Source organism: Chiloscyllium punctatum, chromosome 9 (assembly GCF_047496795.1).
Source record: "Chiloscyllium punctatum isolate Juve2018m chromosome 9, sChiPun1.3, whole genome shotgun sequence".
Taxonomy (NCBI): domain Eukaryota; kingdom Metazoa; phylum Chordata; class Chondrichthyes; order Orectolobiformes; family Hemiscylliidae; genus Chiloscyllium; species Chiloscyllium punctatum.
In genome coordinates, this window is record NC_092747.1 from 5869689 (window position 1) to 5886952 (window position 17264).

Sequence of the window (17264 nt, forward strand, 5' to 3'; positions counted from 1 at the left end):
ACAGTGCATAGAGAGATTACAGGGAGATTGGGAGATGTGAATGACCAAGGTTTCACACTGTCACCCGGACTCTTTTTCCGGAGACTCATGCTTCCGATGGGGCAGGGAACTTGATGGTAGTAGTACCGGAAGTCATAATGTTTGTCGGCCATTGTTGTTGACGGGTGTGTGTTTTTCTTTAAACCGAAACCGAGAGATTGGCAGAAGAAAGTTACTTTGGTTTCGGTCGCCGGAACCTTTCGGTATTTGATTCTTTGAGGTGAGATGGCTCGGTGCCGGCGGCAGGTCTCCCGGGAGGAGCGCCTCCTGCCCGGGGATATAGAAGACTTTCCCAGCCGCGGTGCTCTCTGGGAACAGCCGCCTTCCATTGACGCCCAGAGCCTGAGGCCCCAGAACGTGCTCCCCAGGGGCCTGGGAGAGACAAGAGGGACGGGAGGGGCAAAAAGAAAGCTACCTGAGAAAGTCCATTTTATTCTCGTTTCAGAAACAAAAACAGAAGTTGCTGGAAAAGTGCAGCCGTTTTGGCAACATCTGTGGAGAGAAATCAGAGTTAAAGATTCGGGTCGATTGACCCTTCATCAGAACTGATTTTAACTCGGAAAAGGTTGTTATTTATGCTGAAGATGTGGAGGCGAAGAATAAACGATAGGTGGAAAAACACAGTTGGGAGACCTAGAAATGAGACAACGAGCTCGGTGTGTCAAACTGACCTTTTCTGTTTTTCTCTGTCTCTGTGGGCTCCATCCCCACCTATTATTTACCCCTTACTCCCGCCCCACCATCGTCAGCGTGTATACCAGCCTTTTCTGGACTAAAATCAATTCTGAAGAAAGGTGACTGAACGTGAAACATTAACCTTGCTTTCTCTCCACGGCTGCTGTCAGACTTGGAGGGTTTTTTCCCCCAGCAATTTCTCTTTTAATGTATATATCCCTAATTGGGCCCCAACTGGAGTATGCCAAATAAAACACAAAGTGCTGGACAAATGCACCAAGTGCGGCAGCATTTGTGGAGAGAGAGAGAGAGAAAACACAGTTTTGATTACTCTTTATCAGAAATGATGTGAAGATGCCGGTGTTGGACAGGGATGGACAAAGTTAAAAATCACCCAACACCAGGTTATAGTCCAACAGGTTTAATTAGAAGCACTAGCTTTCGGAGCGACGCTCCTTTATCAGGTGATAGTGGAGGAGCGTCGCTCCGAAAGCTAGTGCTTCCAATTAAACCTGTTGGACTATAACCTGGTGTTGTGTGATTTTTAACTTGATCAAAAATGGTTTGTTTTGCTGGTTTTATATTCCTTGGTACCGGAAGTACACGCGGCTTCCCGAATATTGCACATGCCGTTTACCCGGAGTATTTCTGCTGTTGCACACCCGCATCCTGGGGCGGGTGAAGATTTAACGTAACACCGGATGTTGCTGCTGTTCGGGTCAGATCTGGGCCTCAGGAACCAGGTCAGTGATTCTTCAGCCCGTCTTCCAGAGGTGAGTTACAGAACTTTAACCCTGGTTTCTCCCCGAACCTCTGTTATGAACTCTAACCCCTGACCATCACTTCAGCCCTTACCTCTGACTCCCAATTCTTGACATTAATCTTAAGCCTAACTCCTCCCAAAACAACCTAGAACATTACAGCATAGTACAGGCCCTTCGGCCCACACGGAGGTCCTGGGCCTCCTTCACCGCCGCTCCCTCACCACCAGACGCCTGGAGGAAGAACGCCTCATCTTCCGCCTCTGAACACTTCAACCCCAGGGCATCAATGTGGACTTCAACAGCTTCCTCATTCCCCCTTCCCCCACCTCATCCTAGTTCTAAACTTCCAGCTCAGCACTGTCCCCATGACTTGTCCGGACTTGTCCTACCTGCCTATCTTCTTTTCCACCTATCCACTCCACCCTCCTCCCTGACCTATCACCTTCATCCCCTCCCCCACTCACCCATTGTACTCTATGCTACTCTCTCCCCACCCCCACCCTCCTCTAGCTTATCTCTCCACGCTTCAGGCTCACTGCCTTTATTCCTGATGAAGGGCTTTTGCCCGAAATGTCGATTTTCCTGCTCATTGGATGCTGCCTGAACTGCTGTGCTCTTCCAGCACCACTAATCCAGAATCTGGTTTCCAGCATCTGCAGTCATTGTTTTTACCTCGATGTTGTGCCGACCTGTGGAACCAATCTGAAGCCCATCTATCCTACACTATTCCATTTATCATTCACATGTTTATCCAATGACCATTTAAATGCCCTTAAAGTTGGTGAGTCTACTACAGTTGTAGGCAGTGCATTCCATGTCCCTACTACTCTGAGTAAGGAAACCACCTCTGACCCCTGTCCTATATCGATCACCCCTCAATTTAAAGCTGTGTCCACTCGTGCTAGCCATCACCATCTGAGGAAAAAGGCTCTTCCTGTCCACCCTATCTAACTCTCTCTGATTGTCTTGTATGTCTCAATTAAGTCACCTCTCAACCTTCTCTCTAATGCAAAACAGCCTAAAGTCCCTCAGCCTTTCATCATAAGACCTTCTCTCCACACCAGGCAACATCCTAGTAAATCTCCTCTGAATCCTTTCCAAAGCTTCCACATCCTTCCTATAATGCACTGACCAGAATTGTATGCAAGATTCCATGTGTGGCCGCACCAGAGTTTCGTACAGCTGCAGCATGACCTCATGGCTCCAAAACTCAATCCCTCTACCAATAAAAGCTAACACTGTATGCCTTCTTAATAACATTATCAGCCAGGGTGGCAACTTTCAGGGATCTATGTACATGGACACCGAGATCTCTGTTCATCCACACTACCAAGAATCTTACCATTAGCCCAGTACTCTGTATTCATGTTACACCTTCCAAATTGAATCACCGCACACTTTTCCACATTAAACTCCATTTGTCACCTCTCAGCCCAGGTCTGCAGCTTATCTTTGTCCCTCTGTGACCTGCAACATCTTTCAACACTATCCATGACTCCACCGACCTTAGTGTCATCTGCAAGTTTACTAACTCATCCTTTTATGCCTTCGTCTAGGTCATTTATAAAAATGACAAACAGCAGTAGCCCCAAAACAGATCCTTGTGGTACACCACTAGTAACTGAACTCCAGGATGAACATTTCCCATCAACCACCACTGTCTTCTTTCATCTAACCAATTTCTGATCCAAACTGCTAAATCACCCTCAATCCCATGCCTCTGTATTTTGTGCAATAGCCAAACATGGGGAACCTTATCAAATGCCTTCCTGAAATCCATATACATCACATCAACTGCTTTACCTTCACCCACCTGTTTGGTCGCTGTCATAAAGAAGTCAATGAGGTTTGTGAGGCACAACCTACCCTTCACAAAACCGTGTTGACTATCGCTAATCAACTTATTCCTCTCTGGCTGATTATAAATCCTATCTCTTATAATCTTTTGCAACACTTTACCCACAACTGAAGTAAGGCTGACTGGCCTATAATTACCAGGGTTGTCTCTACTCCCCCTCTTGAACAAGGGAGCAACATTTGCTATCCTTCAGTCTTCTGGCACTATTCCTCTCGACAATGATGACATAAAGATTAAAGCCAAAGGCTCTGCATTCTCTTCCCTGGCTTCCGAGGATAAATCCCAGCCGGCCCAGGGGACTTAACTATTTTCACACTTTCCGGAATCGCTAACACTTCCTCATGAATGTCAATCCCATCCAGTCTAGTAGCCTGTATCTCTGTATTCTCCTCAACATTGTTGTCTTTTTCCAGTGTGGATACTGATGAAAAATATTCATTTAGCACATCCCCTACCTCCTCGGACTCTGCATACAATCGCAACTTGATTGGCCCTAATCTTTCTCTAGTCATTCTTTTATCCCTGATGTACCTATAGAAAGCTTTCGGGTTTTCCTTGATTCTATCTGCCAGTGACTTCTCATGTCCCCTCCTGGCTCTTCTTAGCTCTCTCTTTAGGGTTTTCCTGGTTAACTTGTAACCCCTAACCTCCTCTAAACCCAACTCCTAATTATGACTGAACACTTAATCCCTCACCTCAAATCTGCCTACCGTTTGACCCTGACCCTACATTTCAATCCTTGAGCCACGGTCCATGGGCTCCCATGAGGTGGTGAAGCAGGAAAAGTCTCAGCTGTGGAGTGGCCCTTATTCATTTTGATGGACAAAAAAACAATATTTAACTTTTGCAGGCTACAGGAGTTTCCAAAAATGACGGCTCCTAACTCCCGAGGTCACAACTGGAGCAGGAAGTCGGAGGAGGAGGAGGAGGTGGATCCTGTGGATCAGATGATATCTAGGACGGGGTGTGCTAGCTTCCATCGAGCTGTACAGGACTGTATGGCAGAGCACCAGGACTGGCGGCAGTGTCAGCGCTCTGTGCATGACTTCAAACAGTGCATGGCAGAATACCAGCGACTGCAAGCTAGCCAGCTTGGCCAACACCAGCCTAGCCCAGCTGGCAGCTGAAATCTGGGCGAATCAACAACCTCTTTGGTTCGTTTTGTTCTTTCAGATACTTTCAAAAATAAAAAAAAATTCTGAAGACTCAGTTAGTAGCGAAGATTTCTGTTTTTGTTTATAAATCCCTGATTGGAGTGCAGCTGGAGTATGCCAGATAAAACACAGTGCTGGATGAACTCGGCAGGGGTGACAGTGTTCAAGGAGAGAGAGAAGAACAGTTAACATTTTGAGTCTGATGGCTCTTCGTCAGAACTGTTTTATTTTTGTCTTTTGCAAAGACTTTGGCTGAAGCTGTGAACATTTGTGTATTTTTCAGTGCAGAACCTGCCATTTAAGCTCCACACAAGCCTCCAGCCTGTGCCTGTCTTAAAAAATGTGAATGTAGTGAACATGATACACCATTCAGTTATGGGTCCCTATTCTAAGGGATGTGCAGTGCTGCTTTTCAACAGAGTCTGAGGCGTGAAGTACTGCACTTTATAATTGTAGCACTAGATTCAGCCCCTCAAAGCCTGACCTCAGTCTGGGGTGGAGGACAGAGAATAAAATCCTGATAATGCAGACCTGTCATTGCTGATGGAGGAGGCTTGAAGCAGGGGAATTGAAATGTAAGTTTATTTCAAGTTGCCTTCATTTGCATCTTACATTGGACAAGGGGAAATGGAAAATTCGCAGTGATCAGAAAATGATCTTTGAGACCTAGAAGACCCAGCATTAAATGAACTGATTTTTTAAAAATAAAATGCTGACGTATTGCTTAATGCCAAGTCTCCCATGGTGAATAAAGCTCCACAATGTTTCCTACGTTTGTGCTGTGCTGGTTTGCATTCTGTACCGAGCTGCAATTGTGCCCAGTACCATCATATTTCTGGAACATTTCAGGGTGACACGGTGGCCCAGTGGTTAGCACTGCTGTCTCAAAGTGCCAGGAACCCAGGTTCAGTTCCTGCCTCGGGCAACTGTGTGTGTGGATTTTGCACGTTCTCCCCGTGTCTGCATGGGTTTCCTCTGAATGCTCCGGTTTCCTCCCAGAATTCAAAGATGTGCAGGTCAGGGTGAATTGGCCATGCTAAATTGCCCATAGCATTAGGTGCATTAGTCAGGGATAAATATAGGGTAGAGGAACGGCTCTGGGTTGGTTACTCTTTGGAGGGTCAGAGTGGACTTTTTGGGCCGAAGGGCCTATTTCCATACTGTAGGGAATCTTAAAAAAGAAAGTGCCAAAATCTGCTGCTTCAGACTCGACATAGAGTCAAAGAGTTATGCAGCATGGAAACTCTATTTGTGTTCTGAGGAAGCAGAGTGATACTTCAGACATTTAACATAAGAACTCGAAACAGACGGAGAGTGTTTTTGCCTGTTTCACCATTTGGTAAAATGGTATCTGATCTGATGATTACCTTCACTCCATGTTCCTGTCTGTGCTTCCTCATTATCAGAAACCTGGCTAACTCAACTTTGAATGTATTCAGTGACAGCTTCCACTGCCTTGTCGATAGAGAATTCCATAAACTACCCCTCTGTGGGAAGAAATTGCTCTGTCTTTGTCTTCATTGGGTGAGCCTTTTATTATATTTATTCACAGGACCTGAGTGTTGCTGGATGAACCAGCACTTATTGCCTGTCCCTAGTTGCCCTTGAGAAGCTGGCGGTGAGTTGCTTTCTTGAACTGCTGCAGTAGGTTGATCCACAAATATACTAGAGTCCTGGGATTTTGGCCTAATATCACTTAGTAGGAACAGTAATATATTTCCAAGTCAGGATGGAGAGTGGCTTGGAGGGGAACTTGCAGGGGGTGGTGTTCCCATGTATCTGCTGACTTGTCCTTCTAGGTGGAAGTGGCCATTGGTTTGGAATGTGCTGTCTGAGGAGCCTTAGTGAACTTATGCAGTGAATCTTACAGATGGTAAACACTGCTGCCACTGTGTTTCAGTTGAGAGTGGATGCACCAATCAAGTGCCTTGTCCTGGATGGTGTCAAACTCCTTGAGTGTTTTTGGAAACTGAGTGCCCCTATTTCGAGATTCCCTGACAAGGGAAACATCTGCTCAGCATCCAACCTTTCTCAGAAGCTCTCAGAATTTTTTGTTTCAATAAGATCACTTCATTCTCCTGAACTTCGATGTGTTTAGGCCCATCCTGCCAAACTGTGTCAGAAACACCACTGTCTCACCCCCCCCCCCCCCCCCCCCCCCCAAAAATTAGGAGCCACCTGACCTCTCAAGCCTGTTCCCCCACATAAGACCACAGTTAATCCGACAGTGACTGAATCTGCACTTCCCTGTACCAATCCACCTGGAATGTCGGAGTCCTGTAGAACCAGGCTCACAACTGCCGGAAGTTCTGGCAGTGTTTGTACTTCATCTTAGTAAAACTAAGTCTTGCAAGGTTTGTGAAGGTTTGTAGCTCAGGTTGAGGTTTAGGGTGTAGGTTTGCTCGCTGAGCTGTAGGTTTGATATCCAGACGTTTCATTACCTGGCTAGGAAATGTCTGGACATCAGACCTACAGCTCAGTGAGCAAACCTACACCCTAAAACTAAGTCTTGTATATTTTTTAAAAATCACCTCGTGCTTCTAAACTCCAATAAGTACAGGCCCAACCTACTCAGCCTCTTCTCATTAGACAGTTCCTCCATATCCAGGATCAGTCTAGTGAACCTGTTGTGCTGGAGGTGCTGTCGTTCAAATTTCAAGAGTTCTGAAGAAGACTCAAACCAAACTCAAAGCATTAACTCTTTCTTTCCACAATGCGACCAGAGCTGCTGAGTTTCTCTAGCAATTTCCTTGTTTCTTCCTTCAGTAGTGCAGAGTTCCCTCAGTACTGACCCTCCGACAGTGCAGCGCTCCTGCAGTACTGACCCTGTGACAGAACAGCACTGCATCAGTACTGACCCAATGACAGTGCAGCACTGTCTCAGTCATGCCTGTCAAACAGTGTAGGATTCCCTCAGCGCTCCATCTGCACTGACCTTAGCCCAAAAGTCCTGGAACAGGCCCCTTCATTGCTCCACATCACCGACATATCTCTGTTTATGACTGTGAATCATCTTTGGTTTTGGTACGTGACCATCTTCAGTTTTGCTAAGATGAAGTACAAACACTGGCAGGAACTTCCGGCAGTTGTGAGCCCGGTTCTACAGAACTCCAACATTCCAGGTGGATTGGTACAGGGAAGTGCAGTTTCAGTCACTGTCAGATCAGTTGTGGTCTTGTGTGGGAGAACAGGCTTGAGGGGCCAAGTGGCTCCTAATTTTTTTTTGGGGGGGGGGGGGGGTGGGGTGAGACAGTGATGTTATTCCTACACAGTAGCTCACAACTAAACCTGATAGCAAACTGGAATGGGAAGTGATTCCGAAGTTTATTGGCAGCATCAATGATGGAGTGTGTTAAGAAGGGAGTCCCAATGATATAGGTGCAGGGAAGGGGAGTCCATGGTGACTGATGGAACAGAACCATAATGATGCAGTGGTACAGGCACTGGAATAATCCAGAGGGCCAGGTTAATGATCTGAGGGCATAGTGTCCTATCCCAGCACAGCGGCTAAATTCAGTGAGTAAAAAATCTGGAATTGAAGACAAGTCTCAATGATGGTGTCAATGAAACTCATCATGATCTTTATAAAAACCCATCTGATTTCTGAAGTCCTTTAGGGAAGGAAATCTGCCAGTCTGGTGCATCTGACTACAGACCCATAGCAGTGTGTCAAGACATGGCAATGGCTTGGTGCTTTGTTACTGAAGTAGTCACATTCTGTGAACCTGGTTTCAAATTGATGGTGGAATTTTGAACTCAGTAAAAATCTAGAATTAAGAATCTAATGATGACCATGTCGCCATTGATGGGAAAAACCCCATTTGTTCACTATTGCTCATTAGGGAAGGAAGCTGCCATCCGTACCCAATCTGATCGACATGTGACTCCAGACCAACAGCAGTGGGGTTCACTCTGAACTGCCTTTGGGGAATTAGAGATAGGTAATAACTGCTGGTCTAGCCAGTGACACCAGTTCCCATGATTTTTTAAATAAATATGGTTGACTCTTAACTGCCCCCTGAAATAATTGAGCAAGCTGCTCAGTTTGAGGACCAATAGGGATGTCCATGTTCCAAAAATGAAAGGCAAAATAAAAACCAAACCTAAAACAGATCCAGGCAGCAGGTTGTGGAGGAGGTTGGAATAGCCGATTGCCTGTCCCTCTTCCATGGTTATGTTAGAGCCCAGGTGTCTACCAACACCCTTGAGCTGTGCAGAGAGAGGTGGGCACCACAGGGAGTGGTATTTTATTTCCCCCTCTAACTCTATTTTCATTTAATCCCTGCTCTCCCCTTGACTTTTTTGATCATGCAGCATTGCCCTTTGTCAAGAAGGGCATTGCTTGTCACTGGCCACTCTGGTATTTCCTTTCTTCCTGGTTGTGGAATATAAATACAGATTTATACACTTGATGTTCTTCACTGTGTCCTATACCTGCACACACACGACATGGTTGCAAGGTAAAATAAGCATGACTGCTTTAGGTGGTAGTGTGGGGGAAGAATTTAAAATCCAAACCACTGGGTGGCGATGATGAACCAGAGGTGCTATTTCTGCACCACCTGCCTGTGTACTGTACTCTCAAATCACATTGAGAAGCCAGTTGGATGGCAGTCTCAGTTAGTATGAGTTCTCATCCTGGGACTTCCATCACAAGCCCATTGCCCCACTGATTCTGAGAGCTGGTAGTCCGCTTTCAAATTAACCCACTCTGCACCTCTTAATTCTGTGATGTTTCCAATTCACAGAGACATACATAAGCTGTAGACCTGGGACTAGTTGGAAGCAGGGGTTCAGATATTAGTTGCAACTAAACAAGAAGTATATAGAATGCCCATCCCATTGTAAAACATCCCACGGCGTTTCACAGAAGCATTATTGGATTAATTCTAATACTCAAGCACATTATTCAAATGAGCAAAAGCTTGGTCAAAGAGGTAGCTTTTAGGTATATTGGTAAAGAATTATGGGTCACTCTCTAAGGACACGGAGTAGGCCAGATACCTACTGAGGTGAGAAATGTCTTCACCTAACGAGCGATGAGCCTGTGAAATTCTCTGCCACAAAAAGCAGTGAATGCTTTCAAGAAGGATTTAGATATAGTGCTTAGTGCTAAAACGATCCAATAGGTATGAAGGAGAAAGCAAGAACAGGGTCTTGAGTTGGATGATCAGCCGTATGGATCACATGGAATGGTCTACTGCTGCTTCTATATCCTAACCATGGTTCTATATACATAAAGAAGAAGAGGTACAGGGAGCAATGCAGATAAATCCTTTGAAACATCTTTCAATTGTAAAGCACCAAAGACAAAGCTAAAATGTGAACCCAAGCAGGAGAGTTGTCCCCAGTGCCCTGGCCAATATTCTTCAATCCACTTTAGAATTAAGGATGCATTAGAAGTCACATTGCTGATTCTTGGAGCTTGCTGTGTGCAAATTGGCCACTGGGTATCCTGCAACAGGAGAAATGTAACTTCATTCATTCATTGGATTTTGACTTCATTGGCTGGGCCAGTATTTATTGCACATTTAATTGCCCTGGTGAAGGCAGTGATGAACTTCCTTCTCAAACCACTGCTATCCCCTTGGTGTAGGTACCACACAATGCTGTTGGCTAAGGAGTTCCGGGACTTTGAAGACTGGCAATATATTTTCAAGTCAGGATGGTGATAGGCATTGGGGAGCCAGGAGGCCAGTTATTCAGTGCAGAATTCCTAGCAATGACCTGCTCTTATTGCCACTGATTTTATATATCTGGAGCAGTTCAGTTTCTGGTCAATGATAACCCCCAGGATGTTGATGATGAGATTCAGTGATGCTAACACTACTGAATGCCAAACGAAAGTTGTTAGATTCTCTGCTGTTGGAGATAGTCATTGCCTGGTACTTGTGCAGTGCAAATGTTACTTGGTACATATTAACCCATGCCTGGGTATTGTCCAGGCATACTGCATTTGAACATGGACTGTTTCATTATCAGAAGAGTCATGAATGGTGCTGAACATAGTGCAATTATCAGTGAACGTCAGATCTCCCGATGGATCGAAAGAAGACAGACAGGATAGTAGCTGCAGGAGCAAGTTTCTGCAAATGCTGGAGGTCACAGTGGGCCAAACAGAATCCGTGGAGAGAAAGCAAACTAACGTTTCGAGTCTAGATGACTCTTCATCAGAGTGAAGTGAAGCGTGGAGGGGGCAGCATTTGTGCAACAGTGCGAGGGAGAGGTTGTAGTGTTGGGGCTGAAAGGATGTTGATGGCTCAGACTAAGTGATTGGTCAGATCTGGTTAAGTAATTGGTTGGATTGAATTTATCCTGCTTTTTTGCTTTATGGCAATAACTGTACTGAATAATTAGTGTTGAAAAATGTGTTGCTGGAAAAGTGCAGCAGGTCAGGCAGCATCCAAAGAGTAGGAGCCCTTCTTCAGGACTTGTGCCCAAAACGTCGATTCTCCTGCTCCTTGGATGCTGCCTGACCTGCTGCGCTTTTCCAGCAACACATTTTCAGCTCTGACCTCCAGCATCTGCAGTCCTCACTTTCTCCTATTTGAATAGTTAGTGTCCAGAGTGTGGTGCTGGAAAAGCACAGCAGATCAGGCAGCATCCGAGGAGCAGGAAAATCGACATTTTGGGCAAAAACCCTTCATCAGCCCTCATTCCTGATGAAGGGCTTTTGCCCGAAATGTCGATTTTCCTGCTCCTCAAATGCTGCCTGACCTGCTGTGCTTTTCCAGCACCACACTCTGGACTCTAATCTCCAGCATCTGCAGTCCTCACTTTGATTGTACTGAATAGCTAGTCCAGATTTAGGTTTAGTTCTAAAGCACAAGTGTTAAGTACTGTTGCCAGAATGTTGTCAGAACCCAAAGTCTTTGCAATAACCCCCTCCCCCCATGCTTTCAACCATTTCTTGGTATCATTTTGCATCACCGTTTAGTGCGGAGAAGGATATGGAAGCTAGAGAACTTGGGGAAATAAAGAGCGACACTTTGAAAAATGTTCATATTACAGAGGACGAGGTGTTGGACATCTTAAAGCACATAAAGGTGGATAAATCCTTGGGACCTGATCAGCTGTACTCTAGAACTCTGTGGGAATCTAGGGAAGTGATTACAGGGCCACTTGCTGAGATATTTGTATCATTGAGAGCCACAGGTGAGGTGCTGGAAGACTGGAGGTTGGCTAAGGTGGTGCCACTGTTTAAGAAAGGTGGCAAGGATAAGCCAGGGAATAATAGACCAGTGAGCCTGACATTGGTGGTGGTTAAGTTGTTGGAAGGGATCCTGAGGGACAGGATGTGCATGTATTTGGAAAGGCAGGGACTGATTAGGGATAGTCAACATGGCTTTGTGTGTGGGAAATCATGTCTCACAAACTTAATTGAGTTTTTTGAAGAAGTAATGAAGAGGATTGATGAAGGCAGAGCGGTGGATGTGATCTATATGGACTTCAGTAAGGCTTTTAACAAGGTTCCTCATGGTAGACTGGTTAGCAAGGTTAGGTTACATGAAGTACAGGGAGAACTAGCCATTTGGATACAGAACTGGCTCAAAGGTAGGAGACAGACAGTAGTGGTGAGGGTTGCTTTTCAGACTGGAGGCCTGTGACCAGTAATATGTGGCAATGATTGGTGCTGGATCCACTGCTTTTTGTCATTTATATCAATGATTTGGTTGTGAATATAGGAGGTACTGTTAGTAAGTTTGCAGATGACAAGAAAATTGGAGGTATAGTGAACAGCAAAGAAGGTTACCTTGGAATTCAACGGGGTCTTGATCAGATGGGCCAGCAGGCTGAGGAGTGGCAGATGGAGTTTAATTTAGATAAATGTGAGGTGCTGCATTTTGGAAAGGCACATCAGGGCAGGACTTATGCATTTAATGGTAAGGTCCTGGGGAGTGTTGCTGAACAAAGAGACCTTGGAGTGTAAGTTAATTGTTCCTTGAATGTGGAGTCATTAGTAGACAGGATAGTGGAGAAGACATTTAGTATGCTTTCCTTTATTGGTCGATGCATTGAGTATAGGAGTTGGGAGGTCATGTTGCAAGTGTACAGGTCATTAGTTAGGCCATTTTTAGAATACTGTATTTAATTCTGGCCTCCCTGCTGTAGGAAGGATGTTATGAAACTTGAAAGGATTCAGAAAAGATTTACAAGGATGTTGCCAGGATTGGAGGGTTTGAGCTATGGGGAGAGGCTGAATAGGCTGGGGCTATTTTCCCTGGAGCATCGGAGACTGAGGGGTGATCTTATAGAGGATTGTACGATCATGAGGGCTGTGAATAAGGGGAATAGTCAAGGTCTTTACCCCGGGATGGGGGAATCCAGAATGAGAGGGCATAGGTTGGACATTGAAATACCCCACCCACAGTATGTTTTGTGCTGGTGCCACCCTCAGTGTTTCCTCGAAGTGTTGTTCAGCATGGTGAAGTGGTATGTGGTATGTGGTAATCAGCAGAACGTTTCCTTGCCTAAGAGACTTTGTGGGGTCTGGCATCAATGTTGAGACCTCCCAGGGCAATTTCCTCCTGATTGTATCCTACTGGCCAGCCATATCTGCAAGGTCTATCCTGCCAGTGGGACAGAACACATCAGGGATAGTGATGATTGTACTGTCTGGGACATTGTCTGTAAGATATGATTCTGTGTGTATGACTATGTCAGGCGTCGGCTTGACCAGTCTGTGAGACAGGCCTCCCAATGTTGGCACTCGTCCCTTATAATACTGAGCAGGACTTTACAAGTTTGGTAAGGCTGTTTTGCCATTTTCATTTCCAGTCGGGAATTTCAGAGGGCACTTCAGAGTCAAACACATTGCAGTGGGTCTGGAGTTACATGTAGGTCAGTTTTCCTTCCCTAAAGGGCATTAATGAACCAGATCCAGTTTTACAACAAATAGAGTAAGTTTAATGGTCATCATTACTGAGACTGATTTTCAATTCCTGAGTTATTATTTGAATTTACATTCTGTCCCCTACTGCGTTGGGATTTGAACTAAGGTCTGCAAAGCTTTAGCCTGAACTTCATGTCCAGTGACATCACCACTCCCCACATCTTTCCTGAAAGCACCCTACCTCATCTAACCCTATCAATATATCCCTGTATTCCTTCAACTCAACACCACCTCCCTCATGTATTTATCCAGCTTCCCCTTGAATATACTGATACTGTTCACTGAAACCAATTCCTGCGCTAGCAAAAAACACCCAATACTGCAAATGTTGAAATCAGAAAGGAAATCAGAAATTTCTGGAAAAGTTCAGAAGATCTGGCAGCATCAGTGGAGAGAAATCAGAGTTAACATTTAGGGTCCAGTGACCCTTCCTCAGAACCTGTGTTCCATGCTATACAAATGCAAGCCTTGGACAGCATGTTTGATTCAAATCCAATCTCCATCCACCTTCCTATATCACTGAGTTAACCTAAAACTGAATAAAGTGCATGAGAGAGTAAAAACTAGAAAGATGTACTGATGGGTCAGGTAAGATAGGGTGGAGAAGACTCACATCCGTCAGCAGTACCAAAATGGATTAGAGGGGATGAATGGCCTGGTGCTGTGCTATAAATATTCAGTGGTCTGTTATCAATCTTGGATTCACAGAAAATTGCCATTGATGAATCCTCTGAATGTGCGTCAGGGGAGAAGCTGGTGAATAAATCAGTTGTGGAGAAAATCTAATAGTTCTGATATATGACTTGAAGGAGGTGGAGTTGGGTCATCAAGCAGGCAGAAAAGCAATCTGTTCATCAACAACAACAAAACCTTTGCAGAAGCAAATCTGTCAAAGCCTTCGAAATAGAGCTGGGAGCATCCGAACCCTTTTCAAGGGAACTCTCTCTGCGGCGAGTGGTGTAATGAATCAACAAAATCAGTCAAAGATGTGGCTGAGAAGGTTAGAGTGTGAATGAGGAAGTGGAATGAATAGCTGGTTCAGTTTTGTAGAGTTGGTCTTTGCAGAGCTGGTCTTTGTCAGAAGCAGCAGCCTAGCTCGGGTTAAATTTTCTTTGCTTCTCTTCAGGGACAGAGCCTTGAACAGGCAAAGTGTTTTTGTTTCTCCCTTGTGTACTGGGGTTTGCCAAATCCTTGGTTGTTTTTCGTGCTGAAACTGCTGAATGATGAGGAGAGTGCAGCAGTGGAGCACTTACCTCGGGCAAATCCGAGTGCCCGTCTGGTCAAGAACGTGGTCCTTCTCCGTAGCCGTGCTCAGTGTGATGGTGTCCTGGCCTGGAGCACGGCCCTGCCCGTCAGAGTGTGAGTGCACAGACAGGTCAAGGTCGGTGGAGTGCGGGAACACCAACCTGACCCAGATCCCATGGGGAATCCCTCCAAGCACCCAGAACCTGCTCATCACTGGCAACAACATCTCGCTCCTTAGGCGGTCGGCTTTTGAGGGCAATGGATCAGGGTTCGTCTATTTGGGAACTCTCTCTCTCCCAGGAAACCAGATCGAAGGCATCGAGGCCTCTGCCTTTGAAGGCTTGGCCAACCTCAGGACCTTGAACCTAAGTTGCAACACCTTAGCATCCATTGCCGCAGATGCATTCCTTGGTCTTTGCCAGCTGCAAAGTTTAAGCATGAACTACGCTCTGGAGCCATCAGTAGAAGATCAGCTGTGGATCGCGTTGCGTCCCAGTAATCTCCCCAACCTGACTGAGCTCCATATGGCTGGGAACTATCTAACCAAGCTTTCAGAAGAAGCAGTGTCCATCGGTTCCAGCTTACAACTGTTGGATCTAAGGAGCAACCTGTTGCAGAGTATCAGAAAGCAGACCATCACCCTTTGGCAGACCCACCACAAGCTTAAGGTTTACTTGTCCTCCAATCCATGGATGTGTGACTGTGAGCTTCGCCCTATGTACTGGTGGCTCCGGAACACGTCCCAGATCGGTGATGGGCAGCTGCTCACCTGCTTCGGCCCTGGTACCTTGAATGGAAGCATCCTCAGCCAGCTCCGACCTGATGATCTCGTGTGTCTGGAGGACACAGCAGCTTCCTTCGTCTTCCTCGGGATTGTCTTGGCTCTTATCGCAGCCACCCTTGTCATGGTCTTGTACCTGAACCGGAGAGGCTTGAAGAGATGGGCCAGAAATTTCCGATACGCTTGCCACGACCAGATGGATGGCTACCAGTACAGATACGAGCAGGATCCTGAGCCCAGGCTGGCCCGTGTTACAGCTATAATTTAGCCTAGCCACAAGAGGAGAGACTGGTGGGGCACTTTACTACCAAGTGTGGGTAGTATTCCTCACTGTTGTGTAAATGAATTCCAACTACAGCAGAATATATCCCTATCAGAAAGGCAACATTGAAATAAGGTCAAACAACATTTTGTGTATTCTAAGGTATTATTTTGTACGTTTCTTCTGTGTAATATTTGGATTGGTGCATGCAACAAATTTGCCAGGTTCTCCAATTTACCCTGTTAATGGTAGCTCACTCCAATTATATACAAGAGCCCAGTTGTTGTTGTTGTTGTTGTTGTTACAGTGTGGAGCCAGTTTCCTCAGCTTGTTGTGTACAACATTGCAAACCTTCGAGCTGCCTCTGATTGCCATGTTGCAACATGCTTTAACATTTCTCCTCTTCATTCTGTGTTAACAATTTTGTAAACACGCCAGGAGATTTTCTCCACTTACCATGTCATTCTGTAAACGTGCTGGAGCCTGTGGGATTTCGCTCGGTGTAACAATGGGCTGAAATCTTCCTGGTCTGTTCCTTATTTTCAGAAGCAGACTAAGGGAGTCTGGTTTTTACTTATCTAGGTGGTAGGCAGCACCGGACATCTCCACAGCTTGTAAATGCGCTGCTGCTGATGCTATTAACTGTAAATGACTGGAATAAAATCATTCACCGAATTGTGCTTTGCAGGATGAACACTCTAAGATATGGGATTGTGTTTTTGGAAATGGCAACTAAGGAGATAGAGTCATAGAGATGTACAGTGCGCAAACAGACCCTTTGGTCCAACTCGTCCATGCCGACCAGATATCCTAAATTAATCTAGTCCCATTTACCAGCACTTGGCACACATCCCTCTAAACCCTTCCTATTCATGTGCCCATCCAGCATAGTGGTGATGTCCCTGTCTTTGAGCCAGGAGATCTGGGTTCAAGTCCCATCTCTCCAGATATGTGTAATCTGTGAACAGGTTGATTGGAAAATGTTAACCAGTCTAGTTTCGACATGACAAGAATTGAGACAAGGAGTCTTGTGGCACAATGGTGATTCTTTACTTCTGAATAAGAAGCCCACCTGCTCCAGATAAGTGTCATCACATGTCTGAACACCTCCGGATGATCCGGTTTCCTCCCACAGTCCAGAAATGTGCAGGTCAGGTGGATTGGCCACGCTAAATTGCCCATAGTGTTAGGTGCATTAGTCAGAGGGGGAATGGGTCTGGGTGGGTTACTCTTCGGAGGGTTGGTGTGGACTGGTTGGGCCGAAGGGCCTGTTTCCACACTGTAAGGAATCTAATCTAATCCAAAAAAAATGTTATAATTGTACCAAACTCCACCACTTTCTCAGGCAGCTCATTCCAGACACGCACCACCCTCTCTGTGAGAAAGTTGCCCTCAGGTCCTTTGTAAATTTTTCCCCTCTCAAGTTAAACCTATGCCTGTTTTGGACTCCCTGACCTTGTCTATTTAGCCTATTCATGCCCCTCATGAGTTTATAGGCCTCTATAAAGTCATCCTTGATCCTCCGACGCTCCAGGTAAAATAGCCCCAGCCTATTCAGCTTTTCCCTATAACTCAAATCCTCCAAACCTGGCA

General features: G+C 45.6%; 2 protein-coding genes across 4 annotated transcripts; both read left to right on the forward strand.

The window, feature by feature from the left end:
- Nucleotides 1–136: 136 nt before the first annotated feature.
- On the forward strand, nucleotides 137–5994 carry coa4 (cytochrome c oxidase assembly factor 4 homolog). 3 transcript variants are annotated; one of them, XM_072576779.1, is made up of 2 exons: nucleotides 137–259; nucleotides 4187–5994. In XM_072576779.1, exon 2 carries the CDS (start codon nucleotides 4206–4208, stop codon nucleotides 4461–4463), a length of 258 nt encoding a protein of 85 aa, XP_072432880.1. In that variant the 5' UTR covers nucleotides 137–259; nucleotides 4187–4205; the 3' UTR covers nucleotides 4464–5994. The 3 variants fall into 3 exon arrangements, with proteins under 3 accessions (XP_072432880.1, XP_072432881.1, XP_072432879.1); XM_072576780.1 differs by lacking the exon at nucleotides 137–259 and adding an exon at nucleotides 1240–1457; XM_072576778.1 differs by lacking the exon at nucleotides 137–259 and adding an exon at nucleotides 1248–1487.
- Nucleotides 5995–14103: 8109 nt separating this feature from the next.
- tpbgl (trophoblast glycoprotein like) lies at nucleotides 14104–16559 on the forward strand. Its single transcript, XM_072576587.1, has one exon. It carries the CDS (start codon nucleotides 14604–14606, stop codon nucleotides 15675–15677), a length of 1074 nt encoding a protein of 357 aa, XP_072432688.1. The 5' UTR covers nucleotides 14104–14603; the 3' UTR covers nucleotides 15678–16559.
- The last annotated feature ends 705 nt before the right edge of the window (nucleotides 16560–17264 follow it).